Below are 14,669 nucleotides of genomic sequence, written 5' to 3' on the forward strand. Positions count from 1 at the left end.
GGTGGAGGGAGGGGAAATGAGGAAACTGGAGAAATCCGAGTTCATCCCTTGTGGTTGGAGAGTTCCTAGGCGGAAGATGAGGCGCTCTTCCTCCAACGACGCCTGGTCAATATTTGTCATTCATTCCGAACATTATTCAGACCATGTTTTTTGGCTCTGTATCTCATTACTGTTAGTGTGACCTTCTGTGCCATGTTTCTCACATTACAACAGTACTTAAAACTTTAAAAGTAATTCATTGGCTGGCAAACACTTCAGGACATCCTGTGGTTGTGAAAGGCAAAATGCTCATGCGCGCCTATAATTCTCATGGTAAGAATTGCATTGAGCCCAGCCAAAACAGTATAACAAGTAACAGAAAGACAAATCTTCTCAGTTTTGTGCTCAGTGTTTGACTGGATAGGCTTTGAGCACACCTCAGCTAGTGCTGTCATATCCAGCAGTTTTGTGACAAGTCGAGCAGAATTGTTGTCCTCAAGAGATTACCCTTGTGTCTAAACCGAGGTTTGTCACTCATCTGAAGATGCATGGGCACAAATTCACTGAGTACAAGATAAGAAAAATCCAACACGAGATGTCCATGCCCAAAGAGACAAGTAGCATGCTTGCTAGAAATCTGAAATAGCAAAAACTAAAAGCTGGGAAAACTAAGCATGTCTGGCATCATCCCTGGACAGAGATATGGTTCATGTTCCAATGAGAGGTCATCGAGCTGAAGCATTAACTCTATTTCCCACCACAGATGCTGCCTAACCTGCACAGTAGTTCCAGCAATTTTTTTTTTTTGGTTTTATTATGAGTTACCCAAGGTTATCTTTCATGTTGGTGTTTTAAATGTCTGGAACTGCCTGGGGCCAAGGAGAGGCTGAAAGCATCCATGAAGCAATCCAGCAGAGGGTGATGCCCTCACTGCTTTGGAACTGTGTAGAAAATTCATCATGAGTGAGAATTTCTTTGGAAATCTGGAAGTGAGCACTGTTGTAAAATTATTTAGGGTTTTCTTTGTGCAATTGATTTTTATTGTTAATATTCATCTGCATTGCTGTTAAATTTGTGCCTAAAATAGAACATCTCATCTGATCACGGTACAGGAAATGATTATAAAACTGCGTCTATAACTAATACATATCACGAACTGAACCACAGTTTGCTTCCTTGAGAACAACTTGATGAAGCTTGAAGATACATTTGACTGTGAGAATGTTTTACCAGTGTCTCCAAAATAACTGTTTTTTGTTTGGTTGCAACGGAATGTTTCTTGGTGGGGTGGTCGCTAAAGCAGCTCAAAGTAGACGGTTGTGGGCTGCAGTGATGTTGCTTTGTGGTTGACTGAACACTGAAAGGAAGTGATGCTTCAGTTGTGAGTTTTACCAGCTTGTGCATTCCGACGCATTTGCAAAAGAACTTACCACACTGTTGTGCTTGTTTTTCCCCCCTCCTTTGACCCAGAGGATTCGCTTCTACGGTATCTGAGCGATGATAAGATTCTGATCATTCAAGAGGAGCCTATGACACAGAGGGAGAGCAAGAGAGATACAGGCAGGAGTTCAAGGAGAAAGAAGAATCCAGGAAGCCCCAGCTACCCAATTAGTCCCTCTGTATTGACAGCCCCTGTGAGACTCGACCCCACCTCTCAGGACATCTTGAATTTTCCACTACCTGAAAGCAACACAGTACCCCTCTACCACGTAAGTTATAATATATTTTGGTTTGGTCTTCCATTCATTCCTATTATCCAGCAGATCTATTTCCCTGGCTCAAGTCAAGCATATGTATTGCATCTTATTAGCTAAGTATAGCAAAGTGTGCACAGGCCATGCATTTGGAAGTATGTTCTGAAGCATCTCTGCACAGTCAAAGTAAAATAATCTCCCTTTAAAAGTGCAAGGATAGATTTGAAGGTTAGTGAGGACACTTACGCTTACAGAACACTATTTGGCACCTTCAATCAGAAGTTATTTGAATCTGTAGCAGTTTTACATTTTCAGTCCCACTGAAGTGCCCTCAAGGAATAAAAAATCCCAGCCTAGCTTCGATATTGTGTTACTGATAAGATTGCCAAATACAGTATAAGTTAGTGCTTTTTATAGCTGAGCTGTCACCAAACCCTCACTAGCGTCAAACAACAGCGACTGGTGTCATCTGCATCCAGTGCATCTAACTGGAATTTTAATGGTGATTCATTGTCTGCCTTAGTTTAATTGCACTTTTAAAGCCAGGGTTATTTAAATTGTGAGGAGATTTGGTTGATGCATTGCATTTGTAATATGCAAAACTCGACTGGGACCTTGTGTTTTATCTAATTTGCCGAAGGGCACAGTGTTTAGCTCTTAGTATAGGGAAAGATCGACAATGTTCAAATTGTTACAGTAAGTGAATCTTCAAGAACTCAAGCATGAAAGGCTAGGAACTACCTTTGTGATGGCTAAGTGTTCACACAACTTTCTTCTCCCTCCATTGTTTTCACTGAAGTATTAATCAATGTAAAAGAATCAACATCCACATTATTATTGTATTAATGTTAATATTACTAATTTTAACCTCTGGTCTATATTCTGACAAAGTTCTGAAATAAAATCCATTCATTATTCCCCCCACCCCACCACACACTCACATGCACACATACACATATAGGTTTGTGGGGTGAATTTGTACTTGCAGAATTAGATTTTACTTTGCTCAACAACTGCATGAATCCATGTAAGATTCTGTCTGTTTTTTACATTAGAATCAGCCTGACCATTGTGGCACAGACAGCCTCACACAGGAAAGCTCACACCTTCAATACATTATCTGGGCCGACATGACACCAATTGTTAAAGTTCACTTGAGAATGTAAAAAAAAATTTAAATTTTAAAAAAATTCAAAATTAAAAAAAAATTTTCAATTTACATGTGAAAGAACTGAAACCAACATGGTCATTCTCACAGATGAGAGACTTAACAAACAATCCAGGTCTTTTTCAATGTATAATTTCAGTTACATCACACTGTAAACTTTTGCTATGCATTCTGTGTCTTAAAAACTTATTCTCCTCAACCATCTGATGAAGGAGCAGCGCTCCAAAAGCTGGTGCTTCCAAATAAACCTGTTGGACTATAACCTGATGCTGTATGATTTTTAACTCTATTCAAAGAAGATTAGTTAACATGACTGCCGAGAAACAAAACCAGCAAAATATTGATCAACTCAGTGTTATCAAGTGAATTAAGGATGTCTAGTGGGATGTTACAAGGCTGTAGAATAATTAAGACAATTCTTAAATGCTCAACTCAATGTGTTTCTACCTTTGTCAGCAACCCGAGATTTTGTTGCTGTTAATAACACAGCCGCAAAACCTTATTTTGGCTGAAATGCAATTATTTTTGGTGCCTTCTATTCCAGTTCCTGTTTTGTGTGATTTTCGGCTTTGTTTTGAGCACTGATGTTCATTCTTGTCCTTTTTGTGGCTGCTTAAGCATAGATAAATATTTATCCTCAATCAACAGCTAAATCAGATAATTGTCAAAGGAAGGGTTATGTATCTCATTACAGTTTGTGCCATCTTGCAACACATCGAAAATGGTCACTGGGTTCCAATAACAGAATCATAAATGAGACAACACAGGAGATCACTGAGCCAATCACCTCTGTGCCAGCTATCTAATTAATCTCAATCCCTTCTCTCACAGCCCTGCAATTTCTTTTCCTTTATAAATAATTATTTATTGAAAGTTACTGATTCTTTGTTCTTATACTCCTTTTAAATTTGCTCCTTCTGGTTTATATTGCTTCTACTCATTTTTCCTACCAAAAGCCTTTGCTTCCTGCTTCCCTGAGTTAACCTTCACATGCCGTCAATTTCACCAGACTCTGTCCTCCAGGAATACTATTTGTTTGTTCCATTTTACTCAAAAACATTGAAGCTGTTCCCCGTCTACCCAAGTCCAGCTCCATATCAATTTGAGAAGGGATTCTAATTGCAACCACTGTGAACCGCACTGAACATATCACTCCAGTTTGAACACCGGTCATTCACAGATACACTCTGCCTTCTGCTTCTTGGCCAATTTCATCCCTACTGCCACTGAACCTTTAAGTTTAGTGGGCTTTAATTGTGCTAGCAAATCTGTTCATTTGTATTATATTGAATGTCTTTTGAATATTCTTGTACACTGCATCAACTGCACCCCTTTATCATCTCCAGTATTTCATCAAAGACCTCAATCAACATGGTCAGGTAGGATTTCTTTATAATTAGATTAGATTACTTACAGTGTGGAAACAGGCCCTTCGGCCCAACAAGTCCACACCGCACCCGCCGAAGTGCAACCCACCCACATCTACCCCTTACCTAACACTACGGGCAATTTAGCATGGCCAGTTCTCCTGACCTGCACATCTTTGGAGTGTGGGAGGAAACCGGAGCACCCAGAGGAAACCCACGCAGACATGGGGAGAACGTGGAAACTCCACACAGTGAGTCGCCTGAGGCGGGAATTGAACCCGGGTCTCTGGCGCTGTGAGGCAGCAGTGCTAACCACTGTGCCACCGTGCCGCCCACAAAATAATAACTCTCTATTGACTTTCACACCTGACTCCTTACCTCTGCCAACCTTGTGAAGTGGTTACACTCAAGCAATGGATAACCAATTATCTTTCTCAGTGACACCAGCAGCATACTCTTCTTTCGTGAAACTGATGCAGTGTATTCATGTAAAGATTGTTGTCAAGTCCTCTGCCTCCTCAAAAAGACCAAATCTTTGGTTTCCATTTGGATATGTCCTTCCTTTGACAATCCTTTAATTATTTACCCCTTAGAACAGAACGGAGTTCAACTTGAGAATAATTTACGTCAGCCATTCAGAAGCAGAATTAGATAATTTGACTGTCAAAGGAGGTATAATGTGGGGCTAATTCCATTCAGTTCTGGGACTGTCAGGAAGCCTTGCTGGTGATAAATGTTTGCTGGAGTATTGCAGCCCGCACTCATATTTAGAAAGGCCCTCGAATTTGAATTACTCACGATTCATGTAATACAATTATAATAATACACATTTATGTTACCTGTTGTGATCATCTTGACAGCAGAGAGTAATTTTGCACTCCACTCGATTAAGGAGTGCAGGTAGATTGGAGTCTGAGAATAGTCTTGAACTCCAGCAGTCCTCATGTACCATTATCATGGCTCTGTGCTGGGAGTAAGATCTCACACAGCGACACATCTTTGTGTCTGCTGTTGTGCTGGCTCCTTAATAAAAGCGCACGATATTAGGTTTGCTTCCTGCCACACAGCACTGATCAGCACCTCTCACAAGGTAACAAGACACAAAGGAAACCATTTTCTGTGAGGTCCATTTTGGAAAATTATACTTAATTTAAATAAGGTACCTAGAACCTATTTGACTAAATGAGCAGTTGGTTATGAATAGCAATTGTTAAAAAAGAAAACAGGTTAGTCATTGCTATTTGTCAGCAATTTAACCAGTGATTCATGTTCTCGTTGTTGCTGGTCTTCTCTCTTCATGGCTTGTCCAAGCTGAACATTTGTAAAATGGCTATTTTTGTCACAAACCTCTGAGAGAGAAAACAGAAACAGCACTTTGACGCAACGTATTCGTGTAAAGATTGCTATCAAGCCCTTTGCCTCCAGAGAAAGATCAAATTTTTGGTCTCTTATTTGGATAAGTCCTTCCTGATGAAGGATTCATGCCCGAAATATTGACTCTCCTGCTCCTCGGATGTTGTCTGACCTGCTGTGCTTTTCCAGTGCCACCTTTTTCAACTCTCTAATTATTTACCCCTTAGAACAGAAATGATTTCAACTTCAGAATAATTTACTTCAGCCATTCGAAAACAGAATGAGTTAGTTTGGCTGTTGAAGGAGATATAATGTGGGGCTAACTTCATTCAATGGGTAATTCAACAATTGTAATGATATATTCTGTGAAAAGCAGTATTATATTATTCCTTAGATTGACAAAGCTACAAAGTTTCAACCCCTCCAATTCTATTTGGCTACAGTCGCAGTTTTGAAATTGAACCAAAGAGCTTGTGTTTATATAGTGCCTTACACAACTACAGAATATCCAAATTTTGGATTAGTGGTGCTGAAAGAGCACAGCAGTTCAGGCAGCATCCGAGGAGCAGCAGAATATCCAAAGCCAAGTACTTTTGAAGTATAGTGACTTTGTCACTTGCATACAGAGAAGCCTCAAGCACAACAATGAGACAAATAGCCCCTTCCAAGTGCAGAATCTGAATGTTGCTGAAAACAGAGAAATTTTGCTGAAGCTTTTCATCTCATCAGGACAAATGCAAGAATACCAAACTTCAAACAGTCACAAAAGTTTCTACTTTGGGAGAAAAGTGTTCTGATTGATTGGCAAGGTTGGCTGAGCCATTGTTGTGGAGAAAACATTGTATTTCTATTAATTGACTAAGATCTCAGGTCATTCGATAAAGACACAAGGCTTGAACTTATTCCTCTTGTTTACTTGCCCACTCATCTCTCTTTTCAGCAATATTGACTGACCAGGTGTTCTGATTATTTAGTGATTTTGGTAGTCGGACCTCTTTTCTTTCCTTGGGAATTCACATATTAATATATTTACGGAATAACTTCTTAAAATTCACCTGCAAGAAATAACCAATTGTGGAGTATCTGTTTACAACTCCAAGCATTAATTTGTAGTGAGAATATTCTAGCCCAATTTGACGTGTAACAATAGTGTTGACCTGTCGGAATAAACCTTGTCTTACTTGGACTGGACATAGCTAGGTTTTCAAAACATTTCTTTCATTGCAATTCAGTCTGACTGCTTCATTTGGAATGTAATTCATGTCTTCAGCATGTCCTGGTGTAAGTTGAACATGATGTATTCAGATTTTTCAACTGTGCTTTGAAATGAGCATCATGAGTGGATACATGAAATTTCCAATCACGTTTCTGGGGGCGTTTTCAACACTTACGACCTGACCATTTGATGATGAACCTCAAAGGGAATGTGTGTGTGCATGTCTGAAAGTAGCAAGGCTCCTGCGTATTCCCCGAATATAAGATGCAAAGCACCAGCTGCTTGTACCTGTTGTTACAGCAACAGGCAACATGAGAGCAGTGGGTAGCCTGGAGCTGTAGCCTCTCATATTCACAATGGACCACAGTATAGACACCAGGAAGACAATTGTCCCCTTCCACCAGAGTTAGTTGACTGCCCTAGTTCTAGGACTGTGTTGAGCTGGGAAAGACGAGGAGTTAGCTGAGTGCCAACAAAGGAAACTGCAAGGAAGACACTTCACAATTGCCCGTAGAGATTGTGCTCTCATTTAAGAATGTGCTGGATAGATAACTGAGAGCATATACCGGGGAACCTTTACAGATTAAGGTTACAACATTGGTTCCGGTCTTCTCTGAGAAGCAGCTGGTTCAGTTCCCATTGACTGTAATAAAAGGCTCAGGCCCAAGCCTGATGGGGTGAATTTGGCTGGAAAGGATTCATGTAGATTGGCTCATTTTTCGATTAGTGCACAATGGGCAGTTCCACTCATACTGATTGTGAAGCCTAATGAGTCAGTTTGCCTTTGTGGGGATTTTAAACAAACTGTAAACCATTTCTCACAGCTGGATAAACATCCAGTCCTTCACAGAGAAGAATTATATGCAAAGCTATCCTTCACGAACCTGGACATGAGCGATGTGTACCTGCAATTGCGATTAGATGACATATGTTACAATTAATACCCATAAGAGTTTGTACCAATATATCAGACTACCATTTGGGGTATCGTCAACCTGTGCAATTTTTCAGCAGACAATGGAGAACATTTTACAAGTCTACCCCATGTCACCTTTTATCTAGATGATATGCTCATAACAGGAAAGGCCAATAAGGAGCACTTAGAGAACTTGGCATAGTCCTTAGACATTTCTCCCAGGCAGGCATCTGCCTAAGAAGGCAAAAATGTGTTTCAAGTGACCTATTTAGGCTACAGAGTCGGTGATACCGAGTTACACCTGTTGGAAGATAAAATTGAGGATGATCAAATGTTCCTTGGCTCCCACGTCAGTATTAGAGATTAGGTCTTTCCTTAGGCTGGTGAACTGTTATGGAAAGTTCATACGTAATCTGGCCTCCTTCCTGGCACCTTTGCTTCAACTCCTTGAAAAGGATCAGCCTTCGAAATGGCCACGTATCTAAGCCATAGCTTTCAGGGAAGTGAAGAAACAGCTATCATCCTTGAAAGTGTAGGCACACTACGATCCCAAGTGAAATCTGATATTGACATGCAATGCCTCCCCGTGAGGCATTTGGTGGTCCAATGGAGAGGAACGCCCAATAGTGTACACATCCAGGGCTTTGGCTAATGCAAAGTGTAAATATGCCCAGATGGAAAAGGAAGGTTTGGTGGTCATATTTGGAATCAGGAAGTTCCACCAGTACTTTTACAGACATAAATTTGTAATAATAATGGACCACAAACCCCTGCTCAGTCTACTTAAAGAAGACAAAGCCGTGCCACCTATAACTTCAGGCCAAATTCGATGGTGGGTTCTAATTATTAAATGCATATAATTACAAGTTGGAGTACCATCCAGGGCACCAAGTAGCAAATGCTCATGCTTTGAGCTGGTTCCCATTGGCAAATACATCACTGATAGTACCGCCACTAGAAGAGTCCATAATGGTAATGGCTAACAATATCAGACTTCGGACACAGAAAGATCCAATCCTGGCAAAACTGAAACAGCTGGTGGTGATGGGGGATACAAAAGGGCCATCACAGTCAGAAATGAAACCTTTTTGGACCCAGACGAACCAGATCACAGTAGAGAATTCTGTATGATTATGGGGAGCAAGAGTGATTGTCCCGAGCAAAAGTTACCATCAGATACTGGCTGAACTCCACTGGGGTGATCCAGGGGTTTCCAAAATGAAGATGTTGGTGAGACGTTATATTTGGTGGCTAACATTGGATGCAATCATAGCTGCACTGCTGGGGCAATGCCCAGAGTGCCAACCAGGTCAAAACTTACTACCAGCAGCTCCCCCACTTCTGTGAGAATGGCCGGGTAAACCTTAAACTTAGTTACATGTCAACTATGCAGGTCCTTTCATGGGCTCAATGTTCATAGTCAGTGTGGATGCCCTCTGAAAGTGGCTGTACGTGTGTAGAGTTCATTTGTCAAACAGGGGAACAACGATAGAAGAACTGTGCACATCTTTTGTAATATGCAGATTCCCGAAAATGTTGGTCACAGATAATGGGCCATCATTTAACAACAGGGAATGTGAGTGTTTCCTGAAGTTGAACAGTATTCAACATATAGGGACAACTCCATTCCGTCCATCATCCAATGGTCTGACAGAAAGAGCAGGCCCATCTTTGAAGACAGACTTAAAGCAACAGCCTTCAGCTTCACTTGATACCAAACTATCCTGGTTCCTATTTGATTATACGACTCTCCCTCACGCAATTACAGGGATAGCTCCAGTAGAGTTGCTAATGGGGAGAAGAGTCCACACCGGTTAAATCTGATCTTCCCAGACCTGGGGTGGGAGAGAGGCTGAATGACATCAAGAATGCCAATGCTGGGTAGAAGACTTCGCTAACTGAGAGGGGAAGTTTACTTCTGGGGATGATGTTTGGTGTGGGAACCACGGGAATGGCTCTGCATGGTTGATGTGAGGTCAGGTCCGGTGACATATAAAGTTCATGTCGGTGCGACAGTTCTGAACAAGCACGTGGACTACGTGAAAGCTGCAAATTCACAAATGAAATAAGAGCAAAACCTGCCTGATGCCTTGATTGCCTTTCCAACTGTTCCAGAACCTGTGTGTTCTCCATCTCCATTGAAGATACCTTGGAATCTAAGATGGGCATAGCTCATATCACCACCTCGATGTCTTTGTTGCCTGAAGAGGGGAGCCAGAGGCAGGTTACTTTGTGTTACACTCTGCCTGTAACTGAGGCAAAGTTGGTGGAACCTGGCCAGGTGCTAAAATGTCCCAGGAGGAGCTGCAAAAAACAAACCAGTCTGTGTCCTCAGGCACAAAGCGAGAGGGATATCGTGATTGTAACAGGGTCAGCCAAGTGGACCTCATAGAATATGAGTTCCCTAATTGTGGGTGTTAACCTGGTCCAATCAAGGAGCCCTGGCTGACAGATAAGAACAGGCATGTCAGAGGTTCTGTTCACTCTGAGAGCTGGCTCTGATGGAACTGGATCAAGGACTCTCCTTGTGTAAATAATGGGTGATTTGGTGACAGGAGACTGGCCTCTCTGGAGTTATATCGAATGCGAAAATGAATCAAAAATTTAAAATGAAACAAAACATTTTGAGATAACCCTTCAAGCTCTTTGAAACATTCTGACAGTAAGCCCTTATCCCACCGGCCATGGTTTCTTGATGTATTTTGAATTAACCAGCATGGTTGCGAGTAAATCAATTGACAGATCATGCAAACAGCATGGGTTTATATTCCATTTGTTATGAAAAGAATAGGAATTGTAGTTTCAAATGTCTGTTTGTACTATTCTGTACTAATGACAATACACATGGACAAACAGTTCACTCCAGTTATGTTAATAATTCACATTGGAATTAGATTTGTAGAATGATATCGCACAGAATGTGACCAATCAGCCCCCATACTGGCTTGAAAAGACCAATTAATCTCACAATTCTGGTGTTTTGGGCAGTTCACCTGAGGTTTTCCCTTCAGATATTGATCTAATTCATTCATTGAATGTTACCAGTGAATGTGCTTCTATTACTCATTCAGGCAGTGTTTTCCAGACACAACTCCTTGATGTCTAAAACATGTTTCTTTATGCTTGCTGATTTGCTTGCCAGTCACCTTAAGTCTATGTCCCTCTGTTTACCAATCCTCTTGCCACTGGAGACAGTTTCTGCTGAGATGTTGGAGGGAGAAAAACCCAGTTTTTTCCAGTCTCTCCATACCCATGGAGTGTTTTGTCCAGTCCAGTTTCACTCGTCTGCACAGAGGCAGTGTTCCCTTATCTCATGTAAAAGACTTACTGCAAGCAATTTCTCAGGCTTTTACAAGAATGTGTCTTTTCTGCGGTATAATCTTCCTTTGACTATTATTTTCCTACTTATGGGTTTATGAAGGACATTGGGTTCCTTTTACATTTGTCACTGATCTATTGTCAGACACTGTCTTTGCTCCTTTTAGTTCCTTTTTTTAGATGATCTCTGCACTTTCTATTTTTGGCTCAGCTCTTACATTTTTCATAAGCCTCCTCTTTATGGTTTCACTTTAATCGCTATATCTTTAATCATCTGGAGAAATCTCGCTGCGTTATTTCTTTCCATCTCTTGAGCAAGTGTCTCCTATGTAACTAAATCATCTCCTCGTTGTAGGCCTGTCTCGCTGTTCACTCACTGTTTCAAATACAGTTGTCTGATTTCAATCTAACTTGGTCAGATTCTTTCCAGCCCACTGAAGTTCGCCCCTCTCCAGCAAAGTATTGTTATGTTTGATTGTGCCTTTTCCTTCTCAATAGTGATTCTAAACTTGACGATATTATGAGCATTATTCCTCAAATGCTTTCTCATTGAAACATGCTTCACATACCCCACTCTGTGCCCAAAACCCAATCCAGCGCCGTTTCCTTCTTTGTTAAGCTGGAGACTACATTATGCATCTTTCGGGAATTCTTTGCCCATTACTCTGTTACTATAGCCAATCCATTTTAGAATAATTGAAGTTCCGCCATTGTCACTTCTCTGTACCTCTTCTCTCATTCAGTAATTCACAGGCAAATTTTCTGCTTAATGTTTGGCGATCTATTGTCTACACTCAGTCGGAGTGAAATTATTTTTTAAAAAACATTTGTATTTTGAAGTTGAAATGATTTATCAAACTGTGTAAGAATGATTGAAGTTGCCATTTTGTGAATCAGTGAGATCAGTGACATCAGTGCAAATTGTGCAATAAAGTGTGAGACTGAAGCAAGGAGGGAAGACATCATCAGTCAAATCAGGCCTTTTTTTGTCATCAATCACATCAGTCATGTGACTGAAAATACCCTGAGGAGAGAATCCAGAAAAATGAATGTTGTCGATGAGAGTGCTTGCTAGCAGAGTGAAGCTCAGATGGATAGGTCAAAATGGTGGAACAGGAACGAGCTTTATGCTTTAAGTTGCCTGCCACAATTGCAGATTACGCTGTCAGAAAATTTTTAATCGTAATTAAAAACTTTTTTTACTAACTAAAAACGTCATAGGTTTGAATCAAATTGGATCAGTTATGTCGCTTTATATTTCTCACTTCTTTTACACTCAATGTGTTATTTAAACTGCCTTGATGTACTGAAACACCTTAGTGTTCTTATGTACTGGGCTGTGAAATTTTTGTTACTTCACAGTACAAACTGCAAGGGAAAACCAGAATTTAGATTTTCCAGTACAAAATCATTTTTTTTAAAAACTGTTCAATCTTCCTAAAATATTCAAGATTTTGGTGCAAAATCATTCATCTATATCGCAGCTACCATGACTCATAAGCATAGGAAATACCATTGTTATCCTCAAAGAATCACAGAAGGGTGCTCATCAAGACACATTCATACAATTCTGTATTTGTAAGACTTTTTTAATTTTAAATGGGTTATACGCCTGAACAGAGAATGTTACACAAACATGTTAAGAGTTCATCCCATTACTCATTGTAAGGATGCAGTATTTACAGTAAGAATGCACAGCAACAAAGTTCAGCATGAATTGTATTTGGTTATTTCCCTCCATGATGGTCATTTACAAGTGTCTAGAGTTGTCTTCAACCTAATACATGGGAGGTCAAGAGCAAAATTCTACTGTATGTTATTTGCCTTCACTTCAGTCATTAATTTTCTTTGCTCTTCTTCTCAAATTCTGACTCACGCAGGATCAGTTAAAATTGCCCTTGACTATCTTCATCATCAAATCATTAAAAGAGATCATCCACTTTAACAGAACTCCTGTAGTTCACTTTTTCTAACATGGCACATGAACGACCTAGGCTAATAAATGCTCCTGATTGTTTCCCATATTCCTTCAATATTCCTCCTTTCATACAATTAATTCCATTTATCAAAAACAAAAACTCTGGGATCTGCTTCCACTGTGGCTTGCGACAGTGAGAATTCTACATTCAAACAAACCCCTTGTAAAGATATATGTTGCAACCTCCCCTTTAACTCTTGTAACCAGCTTAAGTCTGTGCCCGTTTGGTCACAATTTCAGTGAAACCAGTGGAATATTTATTCTATCCTGACACTCTGACTGTTGAGGATCTCAATCAGGTCACCTTCAATCTTCTTAGATATATCTGAAAAAGTTATTTCCATCCCTCTTCATGACTGATCCACCTCATCTCTGGTAACACCGAGTGCACTGGGAGGATTTGAAGTTGAAGAGATGCAACTAGCTCCCATCCACCACCACCCTGCTCTCCAGGGCGGACTTCATCCTCACCTTAAGAACAACTCTTCCTGCTTTCGGCTTACTGCATTCAAATAAAAGGTTTTGGATTGAATGCTGAATTGGCAAGCCACATCCTTTTTACTGTGCACAAAAGGCAGCTGCTGCCTGTGCTTAACCAGCCTCAGAATGTAGTGTCCAACATAAGATGTGACTCTGCTATTGAACAGCATTTTCTAAATAATACCAACTGTGCTAAAAGTTACACTGGAAAGCAATTAAAGATTATCGTTGGATTTGCAGGGTGATTGATTTGCAGTAGGCTTAGGGTTAGAATCGGCATTTATTGGCACTGTTCTTTGGAGGCCAAAAGGAATACGTGCATAAATTGTACTTTTTTTCAAAATGGGCAATCCCTCCTGTGAGCCCATGACAATACCCCAATGCATGAAAATAGACTTGGTTTGAAATTAATCAGTCAATGAAGACAGTTAACAGTTCCATACAAACCATAGTAAACCATTTCAGCCTGATGAGGTCATCCTTCCTGTTCATGTCACTTTTTAGCAATGTTGATGTTTTGACCCATATCACTGCTCCATCATTGTCGATACATCAATGTCCTGGGGCTCCCTTCCTAACCTTAACCCTCTTGTAGCATCACCTGAGAGGTAGCATTTCAAGAAGGCCCACCACCAACATCCCAAAGGCACTGGAGAGGGACATTGAGTGTCAGTGTTCCCTGTGACTCCTACATCGCAAGAGGTCTTTTTATTTTAGAGCGGAAACACTGGCAATATATTCTTCTTCTTACTAAACATTAGATTCTGGTAGGTAGTACTGTCTTTTAATTCTCTTTCTCATTGCTTTCATCTCTCACCTTTCACCAGGATGTTGCCTGGTATGGAGGAAAGATCTTTTGAGGAAAGGCTGAGGGACTTGAGGCAGTTTTTGTTAGAGAGAAGAAGTTTAAGAGGTGACTTAATAGAAGCATACAAGATGATCAGAGGATTAGATAGGGTGGACAGTGAGAGCCTTTTTCCTTGGATGTTGATGGCTAGCACGAGGGGACATAGCTTTAAATTGAGAGGTGATAGATATAGGACAGGGGTCAGAAGTATTCTTTACTCAGAGAGTAGTAAAGACATGGAATGCCCTGCCTGCAACAGTAGTGGACTTGCCAACTTTAAGGATATTTACATGGTCATTGGATAAGTATTTGGACGAAAATGGAATAGTGAAGGTTAGATGGGCTTTAGATTG

At 40.5% G+C, this 14,669-nt stretch overlaps 1 protein-coding gene across 3 annotated transcripts in view; it reads left to right on the forward strand.

The window, feature by feature from the left end:
• LOC140495730 (connector enhancer of kinase suppressor of ras 2) overlaps window positions 1–14,669 on the forward strand; it is a 577,745-nt gene that overhangs the window by 389,751 nt on the left and 173,325 nt on the right. For all 3 annotated transcript variants that reach the window (XM_072594776.1, XM_072594774.1, XM_072594775.1), the window contains exon 12: window positions 1,450–1,688. In XM_072594776.1, coding sequence (XP_072450877.1) covers window positions 1,450–1,688 — 239 coding nt within the window. The remainder of the gene's footprint in view (window positions 1–1,449; window positions 1,689–14,669) is intronic.

Source organism: Chiloscyllium punctatum, chromosome 25 (genome assembly GCF_047496795.1).
Source record: "Chiloscyllium punctatum isolate Juve2018m chromosome 25, sChiPun1.3, whole genome shotgun sequence".
Lineage (NCBI taxonomy): Eukaryota > Metazoa > Chordata > Chondrichthyes > Orectolobiformes > Hemiscylliidae > Chiloscyllium > Chiloscyllium punctatum.